The sequence below is a fragment of the Micromesistius poutassou genome, assembly GCF_964030765.1.
Source record: "Micromesistius poutassou genome assembly, chromosome: 14".
In the NCBI taxonomy this organism is placed as follows: Eukaryota; Metazoa; Chordata; class Actinopteri; order Gadiformes; family Gadidae; genus Micromesistius; species Micromesistius poutassou.
In genome coordinates this window covers 10,407,342-10,422,341 of record NC_140284.1, presented here as the reverse complement: position 1 = coordinate 10,422,341, position 15,000 = coordinate 10,407,342, and the positions used below count along the sequence as shown (strand labels likewise).

Sequence of the window (15,000 nt, the reverse complement as noted above, 5' to 3'; positions counted from 1 at the left end):
CGCACAATCAGCTTTGTAGGGATCTGCGTCTGTGTACCGTGATGATGAACTGATGGCCCTGCAGGATCGCTGGGGGCCGCTCTGTTGTTGTGGTGGTACTTTAGTGGAGGTGGTGGTGTAGGTGAAGCTGGTGGTTGTGGTGGATGTGGGGGTGGTGTCGGTGGAGTTGGTGGTGCTGGTGGTAGTGTAGAGAAAGTAGGGGTGGAGGTGGGGATGGTGGTGGAGGTTTTGGAGGTGGTGTTGGAGGAGCTGGTGGTTGTGGTGAATGTTGAGGTGGTGTTGGTTGAGGTGGTGGTGCTGGTGGTAGTGTAGAGAAAGTAGGGGTGGAGGTGGGGATGGTGGTGGAGCCAGTGTTCTGGAAACGGTGGTGGTGGTGGTGTGGATCATGTGTGGATCACTATGAATGCACAGACACAGAGATTGGGATAAACAGAGCAGGAGATATACATTATGTCCAGTAGGGGGCATGGTTTGATCTGCTTTAGAGGCAAATCCCGGAGTGAGCCTGGGTTACTGAACACTACAATTGATGTGATTAAAGCGAATGTTGGGGAGGTGCAGCAGATAATTTGTTACTGAGTGATTGTACCGACCGACCTCAGATTAATATTAAACCATTCACCGGCGGATGTGGCATATATTTCATTAAAACCTTTGAGCCCAATGAATTAATGTGATTAAATTAGCCGTGAAGTAAAATACTGTACAGAATTACACTTGATAAGTGTGAAATTGTTGTGTGCAGTCTGAATTCTGAACAATTAGGCTTATTGAAACAGCCGTTCTAATTACTTTTCAACAAATCACATATTGACATCGGTGCAACTAATACCTCTGTGATAATTCCACGTGTATCATGTATATGTTTTATTCACACTTTTATGTATATACAGTATATTTTTTCCATTCCTTTTATTTTTTTATTTTATTGATATATTATTGATTCATGTGTGTGCAGTGTGACCCCTGTAACAAGCTGGGGTGTGTGTATGGAAGGGGAGAGAGGGATAGGGTAGGGTGTGTGCATGGGGTGAGAGTAGGGTGAGCGAGGGGGAGAGTAGGGTGTGTATGGGAGAGAGAGGGAGAGAGTAGGGTGTGTTTATGGAGGAGGAGAGATGGAAAGAGTAGGTGTGTGCGTGTGTGTGTGTGTGTGTATGTGTGTTTGGAGGGGGAGAAAGTGGGAAAGAAGTGTTGGGGGAGGTGTTTATATGTGCGTGCGCGTGTGTGTGTGCGTGGGTGTGGGTGTGTGTGTTCGAGGGGGAGAGAGTAGGAGAGAAGTGTTGGGGGGTGTATGCAGGGGGAGACTAGGGTGTGTGTATGGAGGGGGAGAGAGGGGGAGAGTAGGGTGTGTGTAAGGGGGAGAGTAGGGTGTGAGTATGGGGGGAGAGTAGGGTGTGTGTGTGTGTGTGTGTGTGTGTGTGTGTGTGTGTGTGTGTGTGTGTGTGTTGGAGGGGTAGGGAGTGGGAGAGAAGTGTGTGTGACGGGGGGGCTTCAATCTTTATTACCAAGACGGGCGCCTTCCAAGAGAGACCGTCCTCCTCACTAAGTGTCTTTACGTCTTTGTGCCAGTGCTGTTTTTGTGTGTGTGTGTGTGTGTGTGTGTGTGTGTGTGTGTGTGTGCTTGTGCTTGTGTGTGTGTGTGTGTGTGTGTGTGTGTGTGTGTGTGTTTATGTGTGTGTGTGTGTGTGTGTGTGTGTGTGTGTGTGTGTGTGTCTGTGTGGATAATGGGATTAGAGAGCTTGTAGGGTGATGGGAGCATCTCCCTCCTCTCTCTCCTCGCTCCCTCACTGGCTCCCTAAGTCTCTCGCCCCTCCGATGGGGGAGACAATGAGTCCAGATAAGAGGGGAGACAAAGGGGGGTGACTTTAAAGATGCTAGCTAGCCGAAAGGTAGCGCTGCGCAGCTACGAAGTGCTCAGACTGGAGATGGTTTTCCCCAGATAGAACATGACTTTGTGTTTCACTGCGGCACTTTCTGAACTAGAAAACGAATAGAGAACGGATCTGAGCGTTGGTTTGTAACCTGCAGCCTGAATACTCTGTGATCTCCTCCGCGCGGTGCTCGGGGATTCAGGGCGATAGATGTACAGTATATATGCACCTCAAGTTAATTATGAACATTTCCAATTCAATTACTAATGGAGATATGGAGAACTGAGAGGAAGTGGGAGTTTTGAAAGAGTTTGGATTTCTTTTTCTTTTTTTTTGGTTTCATAGGAATGCATACCATATGTACCATATATACCATATACAGTATGCTATTTATACCATATATAGCATACATATAATTTATAACATACATCCTATATGTACCAGTGGCTTTTTTCCATTCTCTTCAACACATTTCACTTAAAATCCATGAGAATGATCAGGTTAGCATTGGTGACCTCAAAACAGTACACACACACACACACACACACACACACACACACACACACACACACACACACACACACACACACACACACACACACACACACACACACACACACGCACTATCAAAAAAGAGCAATCATATACCAGCTGACACATAAGGACAACCACTCCTCCTTCACCTCCTCCTCATCATCCACCACCTCCTTCCCCACCTTGTCTTCGTCGTCCTCCTCCATCTCCCTCTCTTCCTTGTCCTGCTCCTTCTTCACCGCTACCTCCTCAAGATTCAAGATTCAAGAGTTTTATTGGTCACATACATATACACGAAACGCAGTGAAATGAAAAAGTGGCAGTGCATGCAGAGATTGTGCAACATTCAAAAATACAAAATGTTAAAATATTAAAATGAGGTGACAAATAGAATAAAAATAAGAAATAAAATAACAATTAAACAAATTAGCCCTACATAGAATACAAATCTGTTACACCTTAAAAAATACAAATGTGCAATAAACAATAAACAGAGGTATACTGTACAGTAAATGGAATAAAATAATGAAGTTGAGGTAGTCTATGTTATATCTGCGTGTGCATGAGTTGGACAGCATGTGTGACTTGGTTGGGGGCCCCTGTTGAGATAAGTGTAAGTCCTCCTCGTTCTCCTCCTCCTCCACCACCTCCAGCAGCATCATCACCAATCATTCCCATTACTCTCCCACTGAGGGGTCCCCACAGGGCCAGCTGGCTGGGTGTTGACCCCGCCCCCCCCCCCCCCCCCCATCGCTCCCAGAGGAGAGTGACAGGTCAAAAACACATGAAGTGCAATTATAGTGTGTGATAATAGTGGATAGGTCCCTGGGGGGGAGGCCAGTTTTTTAAAAGGGAAGTGTGAACAAAGCCCCCCCGCTGGGTTACTGAGGGCTAATGTTCATCAGTCAATGGGGAGCCCTCCGGTGTTAGCATTGGCGTATGCTAACAGCGTATGCTGACGTTGTATGCTAATGATACATGCTGATAACTGTGTGTGCTAACGTGTCTGCTATGGGTGTATGCGAATGGTGTATGCTAACAGCATGCGCTACGGCGCATGTTATCGGAGTGTCATAACAGCGTAGGCTGAGCAGTGTGTGCTATGCTAACAACATATGCTAACCTCATATGCTAACAAGGTATGCTATGGTGAACACTTACGCTAACAATGTATGCATCGCTTCCTGCAGGCATGAGAGGATCAACACCCGCAAAACACTGATCATAGAGAGCGCCCCCGACGACGACCTGGTCAACCTGGAGTTCCTGGACGAGGTGTGTGTGTGTGTGTGTGTGTGTGTGTGTGTGTGTGTGTACCTAGCCTAGTCCTAACTAGACCTTCGTACTCATTTCATTCATACCGATGGTCTAGAACTGCTAGAGACAAACAATTTCTCACTTGAAGGCGGGTGCTGTTGAAGTTTAAAACCTATTGGCTCTGCCCAGTGCCACTCCGGATCTGCCTTAACCAATCGCTAACATTTGGTCGTGACGTATTTCATGCTTAGCAAACTCCTTCACCACTAACGGAGCCAGCTGGAAAATTAAACTTTTCCCGAATCCCGTGGGAAGAAGCGCCACAACATCTTGACCACCAACAAAACTAAGCAAAGCCTGTTCCTGCTCCGGCTTTAATTTATCTATATTCAGCAGAGTTTCCACAACAGACCGAATAGCTTCTTTCTCCATGGTCTTCCTGCTGCTTCCTGGTATTCGTTTGACTACAACTGAAACTCGCGCACGACCTGTACATCACTGTTCTCAGGCCGCGCCTCCTGTTCGCTGATTGGAGGGACAAACTTGAGGGAAAAGAAATCGTTCAAACATACAGCACTCCCAGACCGAAGTACTGAAGTGAAATGAAAATTGAGCGGAAGTACGGAGGCGGGCGGAACCAGGCTAGGTCATACCATGTCACGTTAATTAATGTGTCCAGCCCTTAATGTCAGCCCCGGTCTCATAGGGCACCCCAGCCCCATGTTACCCCAGAGCCCCTAAACCCTGGCGCGGTCTGCAGGCCTGAGCTCACGCTGAACGGGCCTTCTGTCCTCCCTCCTCCCTCTGCAGGAGACCATCATCAGCCACCTGCAGAGGAGGTACAACGAGCTGCAGATCTACACATACGTTGGGGACATCCTCATCGCCATCAACCCCTTCCAGGCCCTCAGCATCTACTCACCCCAGGTACTCACCCCCACTGGGACACTCCCCCACTGGTACTCACCCCCACTGGGACACTCCCCCACTGGTACACTCCCCCACTGGGACACTCCCCCCGCTGGTACTCACCCCCACTGGGACACTCCCCCACTGGTACTCACCCCCACTGGGACACTCCCCCCGCTGGTACTCACCCCCACTGGGACACTCCCCCACTGGTACTCACCCCCACTGGGACACTCCCCCCGCTGGTACTCACCCCCACTGGGACACTCCCCCACTGGTACTCACCCCCACTGGGACACTCCCCCCACTGGTACTCACCCCCACTGGGACACTCCCCCCGCTGGTACTCACCCCCACCTCCACATTCATGAGCTAAAGCCACCTACAGTATCATCACAGGTTTTTTGTTCTTCTACAGCAGAACACTATTTTAGTATTTTTATATATTTTTTTATATTTTTATATAATATTTCTCGAGTGGCAATAATGGCATGGTAACGAGTAAGGGTGGCCCTTATACTATATATATTTTAAAACATATAAAAAAGCAAGGGGGGAAACATTTGCTTTATCTAAAGCAACCTACAGAATAGACAGAGACAGAGACAGAATAGACAGTCAAAGAGTCGCTACAAAACAGGTTCTGCACAAAACATCAACTGGACCCTGGAGTGAGAACCACTGGATGAGATGTTTCTTTATTAGTGAGAGCCCATCAGATCCACACAGCCTAACCAAACCGCTCCCTCTGTGTGTGTGTGTGTTCCCAGTTCTCCAAGCTGTATCACGGGGTGAAGCGGGTGGACAACCCACCACACATCTTCGCTGCTGCTGACGCAGCCTACCAGGGCATGGTGACCTTCTGCAAGGACCAGGTACGGAGAGAACCTCGTCACACCTCAGCCTGAAAACATCTGGGTGGTGGAGGAACGCTCCGACTCTGCTACTGTCAGAACCAAAGATGGAGAGATTAGAAATAAATGAATACATTTTCTTTGAGTTATATTAATTTCTTCGCTTCGATTGTGTTCAAATGTAAATCAGTGTAATGTCCAAATCCTCGTCTGAATGGTCTTGCGATGCCCTTGTGTGTAAAGAGGTGTGGTGCGTTTGTTTTAGTGTATCATCATCAGTGGGGAGAGCGGAGCCGGGAAGACGGAGAGTGCTCACTTAATCGTTCAGCACCTCACCTTCCTGGGGAAGGTAAGAGCACCCAGCCTTTCACTGATTACTGTGGACATATGTTATTTTATGCATGTGAGTTTGTAAATGATGTTGACCCTTATATGTAACTGAGTTATGTCTATTTATCTTAAGAGATAGGATAGTACTGTATTCATCCATGTCGTGGAGTCCTTTGTTTTAGCTGTCATATTGAATTTCACAATCACCAAATAATATAACAGAAATATTATATTTATATAAAATATAAAATATAAATTACCAAATATAAATGTATTATTTTTAATTTATTTATATAAATTAAACATGTTTTGTATATATAAAATACGCACAATAAAAATAAGCGATGTGTCAATAACAAGTTGCTAACAAAATAAAATGATAACACACAATATAAAATAGTAAATTACAGTGTGCAAGCCAAGGGGCATGTTTAGCACGGACCCCTAACCTCAGCTCCCCCCCCCGGGACCCCACAGGCAAACAACCGGACTCTGCGAGAGAAGATCCTGCAGGTCAACCCCCTGGTGGAGGCCTTCGGGAACGCCTGCACCGCCATCAACGACAACTCCAGCCGCTTTGGGAAGTACCTGGAGATGAAGTTTACGCCAACCGGCGCCGTCATGGGCGCCAAGATCTCTGAGTACCTCCTTGAGAAGTCCCGGGTCATCAAGCAGGCCACGTACGTCACACTAGGGGTGGGAATCACAGGGTAGCTCACCATACGATACGCGATACATGGCCCGTGATACCATGATATCTCGATACAGTGATTCTGCGATAATCAATATATTGTTAGACAATCCTATAACGATACATCACGATATATGTCCGTTGAATGCATATATACGATATATGCATTCAACGATGAATGCAAAATTATTGTGTAAAGGTTAAGTTCAGCATTTCGGTCTTTATTCGTGGTCCAAACTGAGTTTTTCAGTTACTCATCTTTGGCTAGTTAACTTCCGTTCAAGTTTCCTTCATTCATGTGTTGAGTGCCACCTGGAGGAGTAGGGAAATCTGTGCCTTATTTTATTAATTAAAAGATTGATATTTGGGGCATTATTTCCTGTCTAACTCTTCATGAATAAAGCATAAAAATGCAAAAGATAAATAAATCGTATTTGAAAATTTTAATATATTATAAAATATTGCATCAATATTTGGCGACAATGTATCGATTCTCGTATCGCACGAAGAATGGCGACGATATATCGCCGTATCAATATTTTGGTCCCACCCCTACGTCACACACGTCCGTCCTGACCCCGGCCCGATCGTCCCTCACCCTGTCAGGTGACTGATGGTGTCTGCGTGTGTTTGTGTTGTTTTCTCCCAAACAGGGGGGAGAAGAATTTCCACATCTTTTATTACTTCTACGCTGGCCTGTACCACCAAGACAAACTGAAGAATTACAGACTACCGGACAAGACGCCTCCCAGGTACGTGTGTACTCTCCGCTCCTCCATCAAGCTGCTCCGACCGGCCGTCGGTCCCAGGTCTGAGATCTGTCACCCAGCATCTCCCCTGTGTCCCTGCAGATACATTAACAGCAGTCAGCACTGCAAGGTGATGCACGACATCGTGACCAGTAAACTGTACAAGGAGCAGTTTGACGAGATCCAGGACTGCTTCCGAATCATCGGCTTCACGGACGAGGTGAGGGGAGGATTTTATGTTTGATTGTTGTATTATTAATTATTTAAGGAATCAGTTTATTTGGAATTATATCTCCTTTAAAATTAAAAACTTCATTAAATTATAAATATAGAAAAATATCGCTCAGAACATAAAGTCCTATTTTGGCCAAATTCTGATATCTAACCTAACTCTACTCTCCTTAGGCTGCTAATTCACTGTGCCTCACTGGCTATATCCTAAACCAATCAGAGTGATTTTTACATTCCATAAACACTATCTGCCTTCATCTGAAGTCATCTATTTTACTTAGGCATTCTTAACGCAAAATACAAGATGAACCTTAAAATGTGACTTAGGCGATTATGCTATGAGGGTCACGATATAGAACAATTAACTTATTTCTGTTGTATTTGATACAGATGAACACTTTTTATTTGAGAGGGAAGTAAAGCTTATCTTAACACATCTCTTCTCCCAATCTCCGTTTCTGGTCTTTCTAGGAGGTCACCTCTGTGTACAGAATCCTGTCCGCCATTTTGATTACCGGAAACATTGAATTTGCCGCCATCACCTCCCAGCACCAGACGGACAAGAGCGAGGTTCCCAACTCGGAGGCCCTGGAGAACGGTGAGCTACGGGGCCCGTTAGGGCCTAAACAGCTCTTAAACTGGTCTTATGGTACCCAGTCGAAGAGCAACATGGATTCACTTTCATGTTATATAGTTGGACTATGTGTATGTGATGACTGCTTGAATCATTAATTATTCAACATGAAAAGGATTACTTATTTATGTTATCGCGTCTACACGCGTTGCTGGACGTGTGTGTGTTCGGTATCACAGTTTGTGTGTATAATAGTATAAACCGCTCTAATCGGCCGAAGGGAATGAGGCCAATAGGAGAGTTTTACACTATGTCAGGCAAAATTCCAAGCTGCCATCTTGGTACTTCTTGATCAGGATTCAAGCCCTCCTATTGGTACACACCACAACTCGAGAATAATCACTGGTTAAGCGGTGCTTTTATCAGCACTGTGATTATATTCTGATTATACCACAGTTACCAACCGGATAAAATACATAATCAAAATGTAGTCATATAGTCAGGCAATTCGCTCTGAAATTAAAGCACTTTTTGTCAGTTGTAGCTCTGTTCCCTGGAAATACAGGCGATCTGACTAATTCCTGGAAAACAACCTCCAGCCAGTAGGACAGACCTTAGTCACCACCTCGGTCGGAACGACCTGTGGTAAAGTGTGCTTCTGGAGCTCGAGACTCCTGACTGAAACCCTGCTGTACCTCCTTCTCCACCTCCTGCTCCGTCTCCTTCTCCTTCTCTGTCTCCTTCTCCGTCTCCTCCTCCTCTGTCTCCTCCTCCATCTCCTCCTCCTTCTCCTCCTCCGTCTCCTGCCCCTCCCTCAGCGGCCTCCCTGCTGAGCATCGGCCACGAGGAGCTGCAGGAGGCGCTGACCTCCCACTGTGTGGTGACGCGGGGGGAGACCATCATCCGCACCAACACGGTGGACAAGGCCACGGACGTGAGGGACGCCATGTCCAAGGCGCTGTACGGACGCCTCTTCAGCTGGATCGTCAACCGCATCAACACCCTGCTCCAGCCCGACATGAACATCTGGTGAGGGCCCGTGCCGGAGCTCTGTCTCTGGAACTCTGTCTCTGGAGCTCTGTCTCTGGAGCTCTGTCTCTGGAGCTCTGACTCTGGAGCTCTGTCTCTGGAGCTCTGACTCTGGAGCTCTGTCTCTGGAGCTCTGTCTCTGGAGCTCTGTCTCTGGAGCTCTGACTCTGGAGCTCTGTCTCTGGAGCTCTGTCTCTGGAGCTCTGACTCTGAAGCTCTGTCTCTGGAGCTCTGTCTCTGGAGCTCTGTCTCTGGAGCTCTCTCTTTATATCTTTATGTCTCTCGTCTCTCTTTATGTGTCTCTCTTTATCTCTGTCTTTCTCTCTGTGTGTCTCAAACTCTCTTTCTGTAGCTCTCACTATCTATGTAGCTCTCTCTCTGTCTTTGTCTGTCTCTGTTTCTGTCTCTACTGCTTTCCCCTGTTCTCTATCTCTCTCTCTGTCTGATGGAAGGTGACCCTGTCCTAAATGGTGTAGGCTTTGAATCATTGGGAGGTAGAAATGTCTCGAGTGGGTCAAGCCTTTAAATTCATGTCCTTGGGTGTCCATTTGGTCAGTGTTGTGTCTCTCTCGCTGTCTCTCTGTCTCTTTCTCTCTCTCTCTCCCTCTCTGCCTCCCTCTCTCTCTCTCTCTCTCTCTCTCTCTCTCTCTCTGAACTTGTGTCTTGACCATCAACAATCCCTGTCCAAAAGTCTCTGTGACCTTTGAGTGTGTGTGTATGAGTCTAAGCCCGGGATGAGGTAAAAAGACAAACTCCAAAGTGTTGCTGAGGTGATGCCGTGCAGCGGAATGCCATCGGACACACAGACAGGCGGGCCGAGACAGAGGGAGAAAAGGAGAAGAAGTGATGAATTTTTGATACGTGGGGGGGTGGGGGGGGGGTGCCGTACTGTTGCGTACCGCAAAAATAATGATCAGATGATTAAAAAGACTTCAGAGAGACTGTAGTGAGGTGGTGCATTGATCCGCACGGAGAATCGCACGGTAAATGTGAGTGAGAGTGTCAGACGCGAGTCTCTTCACACAGCGTCGGGGGGGCTGCGTCCCGGGCATACCGACAGTTGTTCTTATTGCCACTAATAACCCGCGGGGGGGCGGGGGGGGGAAGGTCACCCCTACGCACCGAGCCATGCTGGACATGTAACCACCGGGTAATTTCGCCTCGCGGAACACGTGCGTACGGTATCGCACTCAGACGACCGCCTCGACGTTCGCCTCAACCCCCCCCCCCCCCCCCCCTTCCCCCTTGTCGTCGCTGCGGACAACTTTATGTTAAGCAGAAGAAACAGAAAGAGAGATATGGAGATTAATGGTATTCAGAGGCCCTGATGTTTTTTTATCTCCTCCTTAAGATGAGGCCGTCTTGCCTAGCCGCGCAGTATTTGGGTTGAATAACTCGGATTATCATAAAAATGTTGATCTATTCATGTGGTCGCCGGGGGGATTTGCGCACGCACTGTGTTACGTGGAAGAATAAGTTTGTGTTTGTCCCCCTTTCCCCCCCCGTCCCGTCCCCGTCCCCGTTCCCCTTGGTCTTTGAAGTGCTGCGGAGAGCGGCATGAACGTGGGAATCCTGGACATCTTCGGCTTCGAGAATTTCAAGAGGAACTCCTTCGAGCAGCTGTGCATCAACATCGCTAACGAGCAGATCCAGTTCTACTTTAATCAGCACATCTTCGCTCTGGAACAGGTGAAGGGGAGCGCAGCGGCTATCTTTGTTTTGAAATCTCCAGAGGGAGGGGGGGAGGGGGGCGCGAGTGGGGGGATTTTTGAGGGAGGAAAGTTAGAAAAAAGAAAAGCTGAATTTTCTGTGACACATAATTTAACATATACTTCTGTGGTACCCAGATATACAGTAAATCTTTTAAATACATATTTGTCTTGCTCGCTGATTCCCCAGGGCAAAATTAAACAAAAAGTGACTAGAATACAATATTGTGTGTGTGTTGTGTAAATAATTGAGTGTATCTGCCTTATTCCAGAATTCCTTTATTTTTTTAGGAATGTAATGATTTTGAACCCTGGAGTAGTTTATGGTCAATGATAACAAAGAACAGCCATTAGGGTAGATTTCTGCTTTCCAGATCACTTTGAACATCAATTTTATGAAAAACATGTTTTTCAAAAAAACTGAAATTGACAACAATGTTAATTGTAGATTTTTTTTCTATTAAAGCAGGGGAATAACAGGGGATTTCCTCATAAAAAACAGGGGAACTGGCGAATGTTTTTTTAATTGATGACTGTAACACGCCCCTCTGCTGAGACCTTCATACAGGAGAATACTCTTCTGTCTTCTGTCTGACGCTCAGAGGAATCACCTCTCTCACCGTGCAGATCTCTGACTCCGGGGCCACACAGATCTACACACCGTCTACACAAGCTCATTACGGCTCCAAACGGGAGGCAGTTTATCTCCATCGGTTCCTATTTATCAGATAAATATATATTTAAAGGGAACTTTTTGATCTGGATTAAGCAGATGCAAATGCGGGTTATTTGCAAATTGAACTAAATTATGAATTAATTGGTTGACTCAATTTGTTATTATTTGGGAGAGCGGGTTTTCGGGCCATTCGTCATGAATTCACTGAGAGATTCTGTAAGAACACCAAACTGTCACATTGCTCTCCGAGCTGAGGAATGTTTTTGGGGGAGGTTGTTTGTTGTTCACGCAAGACAAAAACATTTCTGACTCCGCTCCCGACTCCATCCGAGAATGTATTAACGGGGTTGCTCCTGGGGGGCGGATGTTGATATCTGCGGTACGTCTCCCTCCGCTGCAGATGGAGTACCAGAGTGAGGGCGTGGACGCCAGCCTGGTGGAGTACGAAGACAACCGGCCCATCCTGGACATGTTCCTCCAGAAGCCCATGGGCCTGCTGTCCCTGCTGGACGAGGAGAGCCGCTTCCCCCAGGCCACAGACCAGACCCTCGTGGGTAAGACCCCCATCAGACCCCTTACCAGGCCACCGAACAGACCCTGGTAGGTAAGACCCCAACCAGCCCCCCCTTCAGACCCCCCACCAGGCCACAGACCAGACCCTCGTGGGTGAGACCCCAAATAGACCCCCCACCAGGCCACAGACCAGACCCTGGTAGGTTAGGCCCCCAAAAGACCCCAACCAGGCCACAGACCAGACCCTCGTAGGTTAGACCTCACACCGGACCCCCACACCGGACCCCCCACCAGGCCACAGACCAGACCCTAGATACTGGGTTGTGCAGCAGTTTTGTGATGTTCATAAGAAGAGATAGTACTTAGGTGGGAAATTCAGGAACTTCTGCCATTTTACACACTAATTCGTGTTTTACACGAATGCTTTTGCAGAAATTAACTCAGTGGAAAATGAAATGCCACAGCATTTTATTTTTCCATGTCTCAGTGTTACCATGTCTCAAATGTTTCACCATTTCATGAATGCTTTAATATCTACACTGTAAAGTTATATTTTTGCGTGTATATTCTTCTGCAGATAAATTTGAGGACAACTTGCGCTACAAATATTTCTGGAGGCCAAAACGTGTGGAGCTGTGCTTTGGAATTCAGCATTATGCAGGAAAGGTAATGAACATGCTTTGGTTTGTAATATTTCAGCTGTAAGAAGGATAGGTTTTCCTAATGGTTTTCCTAGGTCATTCTTCCAAACTTCCACCCTTGTAAAGTGGGTCTCAGGACGTCAGCTCCATCCTGGTTCTGTGTCGCTAGGTGTTCTAATAAATCATCTTCCTCCTGGTTCTGTGTCGCTAGGTATTCTAAGGAATCATCTTCCTCCTGGTTCTGTGTTGCCAGGTGTTGAACAGAATCATCTTCATCCTGTTTCTGTGTTGCCAGGTGTTCTACAGAATCATCTTCGTCCTGGTTCTCTGTTGCTAGGTGTTGTACAGTGTGGACGGCTTCTTGGAGAAGAACCGGGACACGCTGCCGGCGGACATCGTCCTGGTCCTGAGGACCTCGGAGAACAAGCTCCTCCAGCAGCTCTTCTCCAGCCCGCTCACCAAGACAGGTAGGAGACCGCAGCAACATCTCGTCTCCATCACCTCTCTCCATCTCTATCAGCTCTATCATTGCCTTCCATCTCTTATCACCTCTATCATCCCGCCATCGACATCCATCTCTCCACCTCCAACCATATCTCCATAGCTCCATATCTCCATATCTCCATCCTTCTCCATCCATCAGCCAAACTTTTCCTAACCCTCCTCCCCCTCCCCTCCCACTATCGCTGACACAATACAACCCGTTCCCCCCTCCTCATGCGCTGTATTGTTTGCGTCTCGTCAGTTGGTATCTCCTGGCGGTTAAAGCCTCCAGCAGTCATCCAGGTAGTGAGTGGGCTCTCCTTAATCAGACCTCTTCCCGCGGGTCTCTTCCTGGCTCTCCTCCTCTCGCTCCGAGCCTGTCTCTCCTTGGGCGGCGTCGCCGCCGCGTGGGTATAAATCTGCTCCCCCTCCGCGTTATCTCCCGAGAGGCTAAGCGCTCGCTCTGTTTTTATTTTCCCGCTAAGCCGTTCCCCTTGGTTCCCCCCTCCGCCTCGTGCCGCTAGCCCAAGACCGCGGCGGTGCGGTGGGATATTATATTTTCGGGGCGATAAGGGTTTCTAAATACCCCCCGCGGAGTGGGGGCGGGGGCGGGATGAAGAAACTGTATTTAGAAAACACAAAAGGCCATTTTCCCGCTCCTTTTCAGAGGGCTAAGTGACGGCGGCGGTAATGTGCTCGTCATTAGCCGCGGATGAGGCCGCCTGGTCACTGGACTTAGTCACGAAGCTAATGGGGAAGCTAAGACCGTCAGATTCACCCACTTCCTGTTTCATTATTTTCCTATCTAAGCGGCATTATGTGATTCGCTCCCCTTTATTTTCGAGGAGACTGTTAATGCCTGCATCCCGTTATGGTGGAATTAGAGGACCAGAGAATCACACAATGGACACCTTAGTGCGCAGAGAGAGAGATATCTTACGGTGCTTATTATAGACTTGGATCCGAGGGAACGCACGGTCTTTATCTGCTCCGCGCTATGCAACCCAGGCCCCAGAACTAAATAAACACTCATTTTTAAGGAAAACTTTACTGTTGTACTCTGAGGTGCTGAGAAGCGACAAAGATGTTCTGCACTGCCCGTTTGTCATCCATTTTATTCCACTTTTTGGCGAGAACCCACATTCAGGTTAGGGCACCTTTTAATCGGCTCAAAATGGTGAGTATTGGATGTTGGGTTATGGTTAATTAGCTAATTAGCTATATATATATTTTATTTTTATTTTTATTTATATGTTTTTTTATTTACATTTTTTATATAAATATGTTTTAATTTCTGAACAAAATAGCATCCGGCCTGTTCCTTTACGATCTCAACGTAAATCTCACTCAACTCTCTATGTTGATTATTCCTCGAAGTTAGAGGTATAATTTCCGTATGGCATGAGATGAATCCTGCAGATAATCTCATCAGATAAGAGCTACGAGGCTCCAGGCTTCTGCTTATCGAGCAGGGCAAGCTCTGAAGGAAGAGACGTGAGAGTGATAACTGCTCCCGATCTTCAGGGGCAGATTCGAGGAGGCATGTCTGTGTTTGGGTTTGGGGGAGGATTTGGATTTGACTCGACGTTATAGAGTCTGTATCTGTGATCTGTGGAGTGACTGCTATCTGGGGAATCTGCGTGCGCTCCGGTTCACCAGGGCTGGCCTCATCGAGGTTTGTGACGGGGTGACAATGCGTCGTGTCACCACTAGGGGTCACCCTCGTAGACGCAGCAGGACGTTCTGGTGAGGGTGCGACCCATATCTGGGGTTGTGAGTGATATAGAAGATATCAAATGCCATCTGCAATGGCATATAAACACATTTATTTGAAGTAATTATTTTACAAAACAATGTTCCTTTTCCATTATTTGTCATGTTACCAAATTCAAATTTACAACAAAAACAACAAACCATCCTTTTCAAATCTCAAAAGCTTGGATGCCAGT

The 15,000-nt window shown here is 47.2% G+C and overlaps 1 protein-coding gene across 1 annotated transcript in view; it reads left to right on the top strand.

The window, feature by feature from the left end:
- myo3b (myosin IIIB) overlaps positions 1–15,000 on the top strand; it is a gene marked incomplete at both ends in the record, with an annotated part of 65,364 nt that overhangs the window by 19,564 nt on the left and 30,800 nt on the right. The window contains 13 exons of the mRNA XM_084478946.1: positions 3,596–3,680; positions 4,473–4,589; positions 5,342–5,446; positions 5,691–5,774; positions 6,233–6,435; positions 7,100–7,198; positions 7,298–7,415; positions 7,898–8,024; positions 8,819–9,029; positions 10,571–10,718; positions 11,815–11,968; positions 12,505–12,593; positions 12,906–13,035. Of these exons, the coding sequence (XP_084335072.1) occupies positions 3,596–3,680; positions 4,473–4,589; positions 5,342–5,446; positions 5,691–5,774; positions 6,233–6,435; positions 7,100–7,198; positions 7,298–7,415; positions 7,898–8,024; positions 8,819–9,029; positions 10,571–10,718; positions 11,815–11,968; positions 12,505–12,593; positions 12,906–13,035 (1,670 nt within the window). The remainder of the gene's footprint in view (positions 1–3,595; positions 3,681–4,472; positions 4,590–5,341; positions 5,447–5,690; positions 5,775–6,232; positions 6,436–7,099; positions 7,199–7,297; positions 7,416–7,897; positions 8,025–8,818; positions 9,030–10,570; positions 10,719–11,814; positions 11,969–12,504; positions 12,594–12,905; positions 13,036–15,000) is intronic.